This window comes from Lactuca saligna, chromosome 8, assembly GCF_052625555.1.
Source record: "Lactuca saligna cultivar CGN05327 chromosome 8, ASM5262555v1, whole genome shotgun sequence".
NCBI lineage: Eukaryota > Viridiplantae > Streptophyta > Magnoliopsida > Asterales > Asteraceae > Lactuca > Lactuca saligna.
This window is the reverse complement of record NC_136424.1, coordinates 44,457,821-44,473,553: the sequence shown is the minus strand read 5'-3', so window position 1 is coordinate 44,473,553 and position 15,733 is coordinate 44,457,821. Positions and strand designations below refer to the sequence as shown.

The following is a 15,733-nucleotide window of genomic DNA, read 5'->3' as shown; positions in this document are numbered from 1 at the left end:
CCATCATTAATTTTATCAAACATTATATTAATATAAAAAATATTAATATCTTTAGTTGGGAATGTTGTCAGAGCACCTAACTTTTTTATAATGGAACAACTTTTTTTTAATGGAACACAACATATTTTGGAATTAGATTTCTAGTTATTCTTGAGTTGTAGGTTCCACTAATTATTAAAGACCCCTTTTTAATGCACATAATATATATCCTATGCACATAATTATCTTTCAAAGTTGGTACTATTTTTTTCATAGGAAGATTTTGAGAACTTTTAGTCTGAATGCCATGGGAAGAGGATTTGAAGTATACATATAACAAAAGTTACGACTTAAATGGATTTGAAGGCGCAAAACAACATCTGTGCTCTTTTCTTAGCTTCTTCTTCTGAAGAGCCCACATACTCACAATCATCATTCTCAATAACCTTTACATCTTCAAACATACTCATATCTACATCACCTCCACCTATATTATGTTAATTTGTTGGAAACCCATCCATTTTGCATCAATTTTATCTATACATTGGAAATCAACCATATTTAATTCTATTTCATCTACGAGGTTTGACTCATCAAGTCATCAACCATGAGATCACTATCATTACTCGAGTCATCATTGTCTTGTTCCATTGGTACAAATACAGACCCTTCTCCCATGTTACTTTTACATGAGTTCTTCCCAAATAACACATTAAAATCTTGAAAACTTTGTGCAAATTCTTCATCAAATCTCTCTTTATCTACCATTTGCTCAATCTTAATCAAACATAGGCTCATTATCCATAACCATTTTCTCTTCAACTGGATTAGGTTCAATTGCCTCATTAACAACCGGTTGATCTTCCACTTGCATTTTTTTCACCTTGCTCAATTTATTCATATGTATATTGAGCATCTTCTTTTGTGGCTTCTTGTCTATTAACATCTTTTCATGTACCTTCTTGTGTATCAATATCATTAATACCAATTTCTTGCTACAAGATGATGTTCATCCCCTAGACATTGTCCTTCTACACCTCTTTAATTCATCCCTCAACACCCATGGAAAATTATCATGCTTAGTCACTCTCCTCAACCACCATCTCATTGTCATACTCTACTTGTAGACCTTAAAAAAACGGGAATTTCCTTACTCTCATCTAAATCTCTAATAATCATATAAGAGGAGCCATTAGGAGACATGAAATAGGTTAGTAGACAAATTCTCCCATGCTCTATATAAACTTTTATATGATTATTTGCAACAACATATTTAAATAGGATACAAACATCATCATCATTTCCTAGTTCTCTTAACCCAAAATCCATATCAGCTCTATGTATCCTAAAATAATAGTAGTAGATGACTAGCGGTATGTGATAACCTATTTCTTCCATTATAGAGTCCATTTCATGGACTGAAAATTTATCGATGTATAATAGGTCAATGATGTGAAACTTGTTCTTGTACGTATCTCCTTCCAAGGAATGTGGCGAACTTACCTCTGTGATGTAGTTCTATGGAGGACATTATGGGATGCCAATCTATCGAAGAACAAAAAGAAAAGGGTTTCAAAAGATTTATGTATTAATTCAGAGGTCTTAAACTCCAAATATATGTTACTTTCTAACACATTAAATCATGAATGTATAAAATAACATATATGTTCTCAACCTCGATGTATTGATTCATAGGTCTTAAACTCCACATTGACACCACCACTAGGCTTCCACAAAAGTTTACAGGAGAGCTTCGATGCCAACTAGTTCGAAAATAGAAACTATAACTACAGTTTGAAAACGCAGAAAACGAAAAGAAATGAGATGAAATTTTGAGTGACAACTAGTTAATATATGCAACATCCCGACTCCCAGATATAATATTTAATTAAGTTATATTCATTTTGTTAGGGCTACTCGATGAGTTGGAGGTCCTAACTCGCCGAGTAGATATGGAGATAGCCACGGGATTTGTAGAGTCTACTCGATGAGTTGGAGGACCCCAACTCGACGAGTAAGTGCTGAGTGAGAAAACCCTAATTTCAGGGTTTGTGTCCTATTTAAAGGACCTTAAACCTTCCTATCCACCTCCCTTAACACTTTAGAGCTCTGTGAGAAACCCTAATATTGTGTATGTGCTTGTGCGAGAGAGAGATAAGCTAACTTTGGGTGTTCTAGTGCATATTTGGAAGAGGATTGGAGAGAATCAAGCCTTGGAATGAGAAAAGGCTTTTGGATCAAGAGTTTATCTGTGCTAGCTTTAGTTTGGAGGTAAAAAGCTACCAGCTCGAGCAATTCTTTTGAAAGATCTCCTTCTAGGGAGTTTTAAGGCTTTCCCCCAATCTTGTGGTTCGTGAGTTGATGGAGCTTGTCATGGAGTTGAGACTCCAAATCTAGACAAAAGAAGGTCCCATGAGCCCAAAGATCCAAGCTTTATCAAGCTTTGGGCAAGTCTCCGTGCATGAAACCCTTTATGGATCTTGTTTTTGCATTTTGAGCCCTGGATGTCATGCATAAACGTAAAGCTTGCAGCTTTACGTGATAAGTAAGCCTTAGAAGGTTAGATCTAGAGTATGAGACGTCATTTCTACATAAAAACGTCTAAATGAGGAAATGGTCTGAAGGGACTCAACGAGTCGGTTAGGGTTTTCCCCGACGAGTCTGGACACGTTGTAACTCGGCGAGTTGATGAGACAACTCGACGAGTTGAGTTGGAGTTTTCCCGATTTTTTGAGAACAGGAGGAACTCGACGAGTTGCATAGGTGCACTCGACGACTTGAGTCAACATGGACTGTTGACTTGAATGTTGACTTTCGTTGACTTTTAGGGTTGGGTGAAGTTGTGGACTTTGGAGAACATGGAGGGGTAAAATGTTCTTTCACCATTTTTAGAGATTTAGTAGAGGAGTTAGCTTAACATTTTATATAATTGTTAAGTAGAGATGATTGTGATACGTGTAGACGGAGTCTAGACTAGCAATTCGAGTGTGGGACATATTGCTTTACTCTATGAGGCGAGTCTTGTCACTATACTTACCGGAGTGGTAATACTGTGCGACCGGAGGGTCCTATTTGAGTTATTGACCATAGGGTCTTGTATGCTTATACTGAGTTATGTGATATCATGCATTATGTCTTTGTGATTTATGTTGTATATTATTCTGTGCTTTATTGAGTTAGGACCAGAGGGTCCAACCCGAGTTGTGAGACCGGAGGGTCTTCACTGAGACACATTGATCGGAGGGTCTTTATCGAGATGTAGCCATGAGAGGCTAATGATATGTGTGCGGTATTTTGTGGAACTCACTAAGCTTCGCACTTACTGTGCAGTGTGATATGTGTTTTAGGTACTTCTCATGATCACTGGAAGACGCCAACTTGATTATACACACCAGTTGGAGATTTTGTGTTAGGATTCTAGAAATTACCAAACTTTGTTGACTTATGTTTTGATAATTTAAACATTTGCAGTTTTTGGAGAAATGTGATACTGGGATTATGTGATTTGAAAATGAAAATTTTATTTGAAAATTTACGGTGTTACAATATAGGTGCTCGCTTCAAAAGCCTAGAGGTGATGATTTTTGGATGATGATAATAGAGTAGGCAAGAGATAAGAGGTAAAAACACATAAATGCCCTCATGCACGAGACGCATGTTTGAGCTAACAACTTAGTTTTAACGAACAATAAAACCACCGACTAAAACCACAATGAAACAAGCCCATAAGGATGTTCTATAAAAAACTCAAAGTTGAACTTGATCCTTATTTATTTGACATACAAGGACCAAAGTTTAATTTTTTCTTAAAAAGCCAATGATTTATCGTTAATAAACCTAAAATATAGAATTTTTTCTGAATAATAGTGGTTAAAATCAAAATGTGTAAATGACCTTTTTTGTATATAATTACCAATATTTTTTTGTCTAATTGAGTAAAAAAAATAAACCTATGACTTTTTTTATAAAATGGAAAAGTTTTGAAACTTAGATTTCCCTATTTAAATAAGTCATCAAATTTTAACCACATTTAACAAAAATCAAAATAAAAATATAAAACAATAACGATCAAATGATCGTGACCTTTTGTTTTCTTATATTTTTGACAAAAAAAAACTAGAATTAAAATAGATAAATTCTTAAATGTTCTTCTTCTATTTTCATTTGGTCAATGGTTTTTTGTACTATTAAAAGAAATTTTGATATAGAATCCAAGTTGCCTGCTAGTTGACAGAAAAAAACCCCCTTTCGTTTGTCACAACAAATTCGACACTTTAAACCACACAGCGAACACAGTACTTTAGTATGATATTTTTCTCAATTCGGCCAAATCACTTTTTATACGTTTCACTAAAACCATGAATATATATATATATATATATATATATATATATATATATATATATATATATATATATATATATATATATATATATATATATATATATATATATATATATATAGGTGAGAGTTCAATTGAGAAAAAAAAATGTTGAGAATGAGGGAATCATTCTCAGCCAATCATTTATTTTTGCTGTAAAAGCGTCCAACGTACCGGTGGAAATGGGAAAGCAATGCACGTGTTTTCCAACAAACATATTCCTTAAACTATGCTAATCATTACCTTAATATATACAAAACATAGTTTTTTTTTTTTTTTCGTTTTTAAAAAATTTTTAGAAGCTATTTTTATCAAAAATGATTTTAAATATACCAAAATTCATGATTTTTTATTCTCTACAAATAGACATCCATATTGATATAGTTTTAAGATAAAACAAAAAATTTATTTATTTTATATTTTCAGCTATCGTTATTCATAAGGTTTTATTACAATACATTCGTTATTCACTTATACATTCGTTATTTACTTATGAATAAAAAGTATGATTTTTTTTATTTTATTTATTTATTTATTCATTTATTTTTACAATTTAAGTATTATTCATATATGAATATAGCATATAATAAACATAGTATATTCATATTTTAATATTGGATGATGCATTCACTTGTGAATATTAACATAGTATATTCACTTGTGAATATTAGATGATATATTCACTTATGAGTATTAAATAATATTTCATATGTGAATATTACATAGTATTCCATGGTATATCAAATGTGAATATTACATACTATATTCACTTGTGAATATTAGAGAATGCATGGAACAAAATCAACCACTTAGATCCCATTTTTATGACTCAAGACCCTTCCAAAGGTCTGAAAGGACAACTTAATGGGTCAAGCACATGCTATGTTCATGAATCTCCATAATTGGGACAAAAAGGACCAAAAACCACTCTATCACAAGATCTAAATGAAACTTCACCAAGTTTAGAACTTAATACCTTAAAATGGTGCCAAAAGGTGGTGTAATCCTGGATCTAAAGAGCTTCACTCCTCCAAGGTGGTCTCTGCTTCTTTCTTCTTTTTTAAGGGCACAAAACACACACACACTCAAGCTTAAAAATGCTTCACAATATGGATCAGAGTTGCAAAAAAGTTTTCAAGAGGATGGATGCTGATGAAGTGAGGGGGATTGAGGCTATAATGAGGTTTAAATATGAGCCAAACCCTACAAATTAAGGTTTGCATGCCTGGCATGTACGCCCTGGTACGCTCAACATACACACATACACATGGCGTATTCCTCCAAATATCAAAACTACGAAAATGCCACCAAGCCTTCTTTGCAATCTTTCTTATACATAGGGTCCAAATTGCAATAATCCTAATATAAGGCAAACAATGAAAGTGAATCAAACCTAATGTTACATAATATCCAGCTGTTCCAAGTGTAAGTTTTTAGCAACCACAATACTCAAGACCAGTCGAATAGTAGTCATCTTTCACAACTTTTGAAAAGATTTCATTGTCATCAACCCCTTCCTTTTGTTGGAAACTCTTTATAACTAGTCCAACTTTATACCTCTTGCTACCATTAGCTTTATCCTTGATTCTGAATACTCATTTGTTTTGTAAAGCTCTCTTTCTTGCTGGTAATTTGACCAAGGAATAGGTATTGTTCTTGTAAAGTGAATCCAATTCTTCCATCGTGGTTTTCTTCCATTTTATAGAGTCTTTCAGTTTCAATACCTCTGGATAAGACTATGTCTATCCATTCTCTATCAGTAACAAGTAATTACCTCATGGAGAATATTTCTAGTGGGTCTTCGATCTCTGGTCGATCTTTTGAGATTAGGAGTTTCAAATTCTATTTGATTTGGGGCTTTGTTTTCTGACTGATATATGATTTTTGTTTCTGAGTCTTTATCTTCTTCAGAATTCCCGGTGACTTCAGGATTTAATGTCTCTTCATCACTTCCATTATTTTGTGAGCCTTCACCTGTTTTAGGTTGTAAAACATCAACATCTGTCAATTCTCCAAACACTGCCTTCTAAATTTGTTTAGTTTTGCTTGGATTTATAGCTAGATCAACTTTATAAAGGGCATCTTCATTAAAAATGACATCTCTGTTCTTGATCAGTCTCTTGGTTTGATTATCACGACATCTATAACCTAAATCGTCCAATTCGTACCCGATAAAGATACATTTCTTAGCTTTGGCTTTAAGTTTGTCTTTTTCTGTATCTTTAACATTGAAAGAATATTTACAACCAAATACTTTAAGGTGAGAGAGATACTTCCCTTTTCTGCCATTTCTCTTCTAGAATTTTAATCTTAATGGGGACTGAGGGTCCACGCTTTATAAGGTAAGAAGTTGTGCTCACTACGTCTGCCCAGAACATTTTGGCATCTCTGCATGTAACCTAATGATTTTCGCTCTCTCGTTTAATTTTTTGCTCATCCACTCTGTCACAATGTTTCGCTGAGGTGTTACTGGCACAATTTTCAAATTTTTGATTTCATGTTTTGCATAGTAATCGGTAAAACCTTGTTGCTATATTCATCCCCATTATCTGAATTCAGACATTTTATCTACAAATTTGTCTCGTTCTCCACAACATCTTTGAACCTTTTAAAAGTAGAGAAAACATCAGATTTATTTTGCAGAAAGTAAACCCATACCTTTCTTGTAGCATCATCTATAAAGGTAACATAACACCTGAAACCTCCTATTGATGAAACTGATGTGGGACCAAAGACATCAGAATGTATTAACTCAAGCTTCTCTGATTTTGGTGGCTGACCCGTCTTCACGAAATTAATAGTGAGCTGACTGGTTCCGATTAGTAGGGGTGTGCAAAAAAACCACAGAACCGAAAAATTGAACCGATCTAGCCAATCCAAAACCAAAATTGAAAAAAAACCAAAATTAGATACCTATTGATCAATTTCAGTTTGGATATTTAGATATCCATTATTATAATTCTCTTTTTATGGAAACTAATTAAATTTGTTATTAATGTCAGCAATAACATTATCTCGGAATGAATTCGCATCTAGGTTTTCATGTATGGGATCGTGTTTTGTTTATTGACCAACTCACTTAAAATACAACAAAGTTGCATGGAATATGAAGAATGAGAGTGTATTTTACTAGAATACACTCTCATTCTGTTAAAATACACTATCATTCTTCTAGAATAAACTCTCACTCTTCTAAAATATACTCTCGTTCTCCATGTTCCAGACAACTTTGTTGTATTTTGAGTGAGTGAGTCATGAAACAAAATACGGACCCATACATGAAGACCTAGATGCGAATTCATTCTGAAAGAATATTATTACTGATATTAATGACAAATTTAGTTAGTTTCCATAAAAAATAGATTATAATCATGGATATCATTTAACATACACATAATTATGGAAATCATTTAATATTTATCTTTATTTGATTAAATAATAACTTAATTTTTACTAAATTTTTATTGATGCATTTTAGCACACAATAGATATGAGAAACATTTGAATATATATATATATATATATATATATATATATATATATATATATATATATATATTAGTTAATTTTGCCCATATTTAAATTTAAATGTTAATAAACAACTAAACAATCGAATATAATAACTAATGTCCACATAATACTTACATAAGTTGGGATTGCAAATATAATAACTAATGTCCACATAATACTTACATAAGTTGGGATTTCAACTTGTGTACCTATGTTTTATATTAGTTTTATCTTATTTATCAAATGTATGTTTTATTTCTATGTATTTATATTCATAAAATGTATATCTTATCAGATTCATAATATGTAGGTTTTTATTAGTAATAATTGAATTTTCTTTATGACTTTTGTGAGTTTTTGAGTTTCAGAAAGAAATGACCGAAACACAGTTTTTAATTTTGACTGATTCTTATTTTTATACTTAACGAATATCCGTGAACCGAATTGTGTTTACCCGTCTTCATACACTTCAATTGAGTTCAGTTTCGGTTAGTGCATACAAGGTACCCACCCCGCTTTCATGGTTCACAAAATTTGTTATTATCCAATCCGAACTGTCCTGTGAATACCCCTATACCAGTCAACAGTTTTGGCTTACTCAGTTTGAGTCAGCCTGTTTAATAAAGCCCAAAAGTAACTGACTCGGTCAGAAGTATCTGACGCAATTCCTTATTTAGCCCACCTAAAAAGGGTGAGTGATCGAAATAGAGAGAAAACTAATCCCCTTTGTTCCCTCGTCGCCACTTCACGCTCGTCTTATTCCTAAATCACAAAACTAGAACTCACCTATGGTGTTCCTTCTTCCGATCTGGCCGTATCATGGTCCTCCACCTTCACTGACATCCGACAACCCACCATCACCACCCAAGAAGCAAATCCACCAATTATAGATGCCCCAAGCGTCTTCTTTGATTGTGATTAACTGAGAAGAATCTTGATTTCTCATATTTTTCATCTTTGAGTTCGATTATAGTTCCATCATCTTTGAGTTCGATTACATTTTCTAGTAATATCTCTAAATCTAATCATTGATGTTTATTGTTTACATCTTTTTTGATGCTAGTTCTTATAAAAGATGGTTAATTTTAAAGTCAAGCCAATGCTACTTCTTTACATAACAAAGGGAATTACATTGGATTGGAGTCGAGATGGATACATAAAGTAACTAAAGTAGCATCAGGTGGCGTGGAGCATCAATACACTCGTGAGTTCAAAATTTTATTATTGTTAATTTATGATTTTTATATCTAAGCATGTAATAATATGTCGTATTTTATGTCTCACTTTTTATGGTGTTTTTGTATTGTGATTTTTGGATTTTTTTAATTTCTTATAAATCATGTATGGATATGAGATTAACAAATTGTTTACTTGATTGCTCTTTTCTTATGGGAAAATTATATATTCATTTGTTGTTTTCTTATTAAGGCATTGTGCATTGAATAATCTACCCAATTATAACATTGTTTTATTGAGGCATCAAAGTTCATTGCCTTTTCTGGAATCTAGAATAAAATTCATTGTTATTTTTGGCGCTATATCCAACAAGTGGTAACATGGTTATTTTTCATTATTCATCACAGTCAGTCAAAGATATAATCAAACAACATGGTTTCAATCACATGTGGACCTAATCAAAAGTTCAAACTCAGTTAGTACTAACTCAATCATCAACTATCAAACGACCCATAACTCTTTTTCTGTTTACTGAATATGCATGGTTCACAAACGTCGACTGTCATATTCTTCAAGTGTAGGATCCTACCCTTTAAAGAAAGTATCTTTATTCCCTTCTCACTCATATATCCAAGTCTTTGTTGCCATAAATTAGAGGATTCACCATCTACAATAGTTGCATTTGCTTCTCTTAAGGTTAACTCCACCATATATAAAGTTACTCTCTCTTTCCTTGAGCAATGACTAAGTTTCCTTTAATAATATTCCATTTATCTTTTCCAAACTTTACATCCTGTCCCTCTTCATCCAACTATCCCACTGAGATCAACATTTTCTTCAGGCCAAGAATGTTTTTCACATACTTCAAAATCCAGGTAGTACCCACTAAAGTTTTTAAAGCTACATCTCCAGTACCAGTGATCTTAAGAATTCTACCATCTGCTAGACGAACAGTACCGTTGTAACGTTTGAAATTTCTCATGATTTCTCTATTGTGACAAGCGTAAAATGATGCCCATGAATCCATCATCCAAGACTCAACTGAGTTCTCTACACAACAAATCAATGCATCATTGTAGTCTTCAACCACATTCATCTCCTTCTTTCCATTATCTGCAGGACGTTTAGGACATTTATTTCTGATGGATTTTCATACATGTTGGACATCTCCTTTATCAATCCAAACATGGTCTTCTTATTGACGATGTATACACGACATTATTCGCCAATGATAATCTGACAACACCAAGGGCCTGTCGGTCCAACAAGTTCCATTATGCCAGATCCATCCTCTCAGGTTTCTATTCAGATAATGGTAAGTGTAATTTCGTCTGATATAAGTAATCCTCAATATCTATCACTTAAAACGTGTTCTTTTCATTGACCATGTTGTACGCGACATTTTTCGCCGGTGATAATTTGACAACGACAAGGGCCTGTCGGTCCTACAAGTTCCATTATGCCATATCCATCTTCTCATGTTTCTATTCAGATAACGGTAAGTGTAATTTATTCTAATATAAGTAATCATTTATCTGCATCTACCAGAATCCAAAATCACGACCTTTAAATTTATCGATATTCACCTTCCCGTTTTCAACCATAGCTTTGATACCAGTTGTTAGGTAAAGAACAAACGATAAATGGAAACCGATATGATGAATACAAGAAAAAACAGAAATGAAATCAAATCAAAGCACACAAAACACAAAGATTTAAGTGGTTTACGCTATCTTGCAATGATAAGCTACATCCACTGTTGAACAAGAGATAGATTTTATTCCATATACCCTTTTTCTGCTACAATGTTACAAATACCACCATTCATAAATATCTATAAACGATAAGATTTGCCCTAAAAGCCATGGAAAAAATTGGCTCACCCAAAAATTGAAGTATTTAAACTTGATGATAAGTTTCCATACCTAACATATACCTAACATATATATACAAGTAAAATTTTGTAGTACTAGAAAATTTTATAGCGGTTTCATATTAAACATTTTAATTGAATTTTACAATATTATTTTAGTTATTAGATATCAAAATGTCATCGTAGTTTAATTGGATTCGCGTGCCAAACACATTTCACAATATCTATAATTTCTATAAAATTGGTATGTATTAGTTTAGGTTTGTTTGACAAAAATAAACTAATTTATTTTAATTTAAAGTTTGGTAAACTATAAAAATAGCTTATAAGTACTAATTTGACAAACATGAACTTATTGGATGATTTTATAATTTCTTATTAATTAAAAAAAACTTAATGAGTTTATTATTATTATTATTATTATTATTATTATTATTATTATTATTATTATTATTATTATTATTATTATTATTATTATTAATCTCTTTTTATTTAAAAAATAAATAAATTAGGGCTTTACGGATCAAAATTGTTCGAGTTTGACCCAGCAATGGCACCCAATAGTCTTGCACAAGGCGTCCCTTTCTTTAATCCTACTTACTTTCATTAATACCAGAACACCATTCTCCAAGAATCTCTCTTTCTCCTATTTCTAGTGCTACAAGGATTCGGTTGCCGATTGCCATTATCATCATCACCACCTACTTCTGCATCCAACCAACACCATCCGAATCGTATTTCAGTCTCTCATCCTAACCACAACCACTTTTCTATCTGTAATTAACACACTTTGAGCTTCTCGTTTCTTCACAAAAGGGGTTCTCCCTTCCTTGTTCTTCCCCAAACCAATCATGAGTCTATCAGTTGTCCAAGTAAGCTTCTTAATTAATTTCTTCTTATGCATGCTGATTCGAATTCGTGTTGTAATCGTAATTGTAATTGTAATTGTATGTATGTGGTGAAATCAGGGGTTTAGCAAGTCTCTTGCGATGACTGTTCTCTCCGAAATCGGTGACAAGACATTTTTCGCAGCTGCGGTGAGCTCAATTGCTACTGATTTCGTGTCCTTTGTTTGTTTGTTTGTTGTTTTTGGTTATCTTGTTACTTTTCGAGATTCGATTTTGGTAGCTTATTCGATTGATTTGATTGATGATGCTCCGTTTCGCTATATCTAATAAAATATGCTCTGAATCGTTGACTATATCAATCTCAGTTTTCCATTTTTAATGTTATGATCCTGATTTTAGATTTTGGCGATGCGTCACCCCAGGCGATATGTTTTAGCAGGCTGCCTTTCAGCTTTGATTGTAAGTTCTTTCTCTCTTGTCAATATCAACTCCGAAAATCGTATAAATCTTCGATTTGATTAAGAGCATCAACAATATAGCCTTTTAGATCTTTTTAAGAGCTTTTTTGGTTGAAAAAGCTCTTAAAAAGTTACTATTATAAAGATGATTCACTGATTTGTAGGTCATGACTATTCTTTCTGCTGCTGTTGGTTGGGCTGCTCCAAACCTGGTATATTTCTTCCATTTTTTTTTTTTTTTTTTTTTTAATTATCAGAGGCATTTGAAAGGAATGGAATCTGTCAAAATATAAAGGAATTGTAATCTATCACTGATTTGATGAGTGTTTTTATGACTTATGACTTATGATTATGATAATGCAGATCTCAAGAACATTGACTAAGCATATAGCCACTCTATTGTTTTTAGGGTTTGGATTTTGGTCATTATGGGATGCATTTCATGAAGGGTAATAACCTTCTTCATTCACAATCATTATTCACATCAAATTGTTATAAGAATTTATGAAATCTAATTTTATTTTTTTACAGGGACTCTGAAGAATTAGCTGAAGTTGAAGCTGAATTGGTTAGTTACTTTTGCCTAGTGGGCCCCTCTTTGTTACATAACAAAATTTTTAATCTGTGGTGACACCCAAAAAGATGGAAGACACTCAGGTGTCTTGTTTTTTTTGCAAAAGACGTAAATGCCCTTATCATTCAAAATAATCTGGAAATGTTATTATTTTCTTGTAGGATGCTGATTTGCAAGCTAATGGAAAACCTAAAGCAAATGGAAAGGTAATTGCTTTTTCATTATGCAACAAATTTTCATATATATATATATATATATATATATATATATATATATATATATATTACATTGACTTAATATTCATGGTTTTAATCCATATTATATTTTTGTAGGATGATGACGACACTAAAAAGAAGAACAGACCGATTTTCTCTCAATTCTTTTCCCCCATTTTTTTAAAAGTATGAATTCTTAAACTCTCACATTTATATAAAAAAAAATACGATACATAATTAAAAGTTATTGTATCTCAACAGGCATTCACCATAACCTTCTTTGGAGAATGGGGTGACAAAAGCCAGGTCAGCATCAGTATTGAAATATTATATATTTATTTATTTACACTCCACGTCAGCATCACTCTTATTAAATAGTATAAAATATACTAAACTTTCAGATTGCCACCATTGGTTTAGCTGCTGCTGAGAATCCACTCGGTGTTGTTCTTGGAGGAATTTTGTAAGTTAAAATAATTATAAATTATTTTAATCTTTACTTTATTTTTATGCCAAAAATAGTTAAATATAAATTATGGTCTTTTATATCTTGACTTTAGAGGGCAAGCTTTGTGTCAAACTGCTGCTGTCTTTGGAGGGAAAAGCTTGGCAAAACAAATATCAGAAAAATTCGTAATAACGCAACACACACATTAATTAATTAATTAATTTATTTTTATTTCTTGCTCTTAAATCTTGTTTATGTAATGAAATAAACTTTACTAATTTTCTCATGCAGATTGCGTTATCGGGTGGAGTTCTATTCATAGTCTTTGGAATCCAATCGTACTTCTCAACGGTTGATTCATGATTTAGGGTATTTATTTATTATTAATTTTTTGTCCGAATAACTGGATTTATCAGTCTGTGACTGTGACTGTGATTGTGATTGTGACTGTGTGCATTGTTTTTGTGGACAGATGATAAGGATGGGGAGGGGTGTGTTGAAGTCTTGAAGAAGACACATTGTTATGACATGCTATAAGTTTTGTAATTTGTAAATTCAAAAGATCGAAATGAAAATCGTGCTTTGATACAATTCAAAACTATGAATTAATTATTGACATCGTTGTTCATGGCATATGTTGTGTAGCTTTAGACAATTTGTTTAAATCTAACCTTATTACGATCTCCTTTTACAATATATATTGTTCTTGAATAGATGCAAAATTCATTTGTTCATGTATAGATGTTTAGGTCATAGGCCAATGTAGTTGGTTAGGGGATTGTATATTGTATATTTGTAGGAATGGTTAAGGGTCGTAGTCTTAGTAGACACAATGTTGGTTAGGGGATTGCATATGTTAGAAATAGTTAAGAGTTGCTATCTCAATAAACGCCATGTGGAATGATAAGATAAAGCTTAAATTAAAGTAAAAATACGACATTTTGTTAAAAAGTTCCTCCCATAACGCTCACATGAAATAAGTAAACATCATTTTTTGAATAATTTTGATTAGAAGATGATTCCTCTTTAATACATCAATAATCCCTTATAATCTACCCTCCCTTGTCACATTTTGTTTTGATTCTATCCTTCTAACCAGTGAATATGCTAGAAATAGCCAAACAAGTTGCGCTACAAGAGATTTGATTCTATCCTTCTAACTAGTGAATATGCTAGAAATAGCCAAACAAGTTGCGCTACAAGAGAGCTTTAATTTTGGCTAAGAAATTTTTTTATAGCTAAAGCTGAATAACTACGAAATTTGCTATACCAAATTTTAATTAAACTCGGTTGCTTTTATTTATTGTAGCAAAATGTTTAGATACAGATAGTAGTAATTTTGCTATGACAGTTTCTACAATATTTATTTTGTTGCAATTTGAGTTTCGATTATATTTTCATAGCAACTTTCATAACAATTTTTCCGTAATCAATTTTGTAGCAATGTTTCTATAGCAAATTCCATAGGGATATTTCCATGGAAAATTCTGTAGCAATTTTCCCGTCACCAATTCCGTTGCAAATTTCATAGCAATTTTTCTGTAGCAAATTCCATAACGATTTTTTCACATAGTACATTCCGTAGGAATTTTTCCATAGCTAATTCCGTAGCAATTTTTCCATAGTAAATTCCGTAGCCAGTTTTTAGGTAGCAAATTCCGCTGTAATTGTTCAGTACCATTAGCCGATAAAATTCGATTATTCAGTTCGATGATTTATATCAATTTATAAAAATACAATTAATATAAAACCAAAAGTAAGAGAGTGTTTCTATAAAAACTAAAAGAAATATTCAATACATCAAAAGATACATATTTCAAAATCAAAATTTTCTACAAATTAAACTTGAAACGATATTCAATACATAAAATATACCATCATTGATTAATAAAAGTTTTGATCTGTTCACTCAAATTGTTAATCACATTCATTGCTTGTGCAAGTTGTTCAAACTTTGCTCGATCATCTACATTTTTCTGTTGAAACCCTACATTATTTTGTTGAGCATCCTTATATTTTTGTTGAAAATTCTTATATTTTTGTTGAATATCCTCATATTGTTCGCGTTGCGTCTCAACTAACTTTTTCAAATTTTCAATCTCGACTTTTTTCTCGACATGCTCTTTATTGGCATTATTATCCGATAAATCATAAGTTTCAGAAGATCCCTTACTAGAACGAATGCGCTTGACATATAAGCCAAATACATATAAGATAAAACTAAATGAAAGTACCTTGTTATTTTATGCATTTAGGCTTATTCCTTTTAAA

At 32.1% G+C, this 15,733-nt stretch overlaps 1 protein-coding gene across 2 annotated transcripts; it reads left to right on the top strand.

Moving 5' to 3' along the window:
- The first annotated feature begins 11,488 nt into the window (after window positions 1-11,488).
- Window positions 11,489-14,095, top strand: LOC145013266 (GDT1-like protein 5). Of its 2 annotated transcripts, XM_078972070.1 has the most exons (13): window positions 11,495-11,791; window positions 11,888-11,956; window positions 12,167-12,226; window positions 12,390-12,437; window positions 12,589-12,674; window positions 12,757-12,793; window positions 12,961-13,005; window positions 13,132-13,200; window positions 13,276-13,320; window positions 13,416-13,477; window positions 13,575-13,647; window positions 13,754-13,831; window positions 13,935-14,095. In XM_078972070.1, exons 1-12 carry the CDS (start codon window positions 11,771-11,773, stop codon window positions 13,823-13,825), a joined length of 687 nt encoding a protein of 228 aa, XP_078828196.1. In that variant the 5' UTR covers window positions 11,495-11,770; the 3' UTR covers window positions 13,826-13,831; window positions 13,935-14,095. The 2 variants fall into 2 exon arrangements, with proteins under 2 accessions (XP_078828197.1, XP_078828196.1); XM_078972071.1 differs by lacking the exon at window positions 13,575-13,647 and having other exon boundaries at window positions 11,489-11,791.
- Window positions 14,096-15,733: the final 1,638 nt, after the last annotated feature.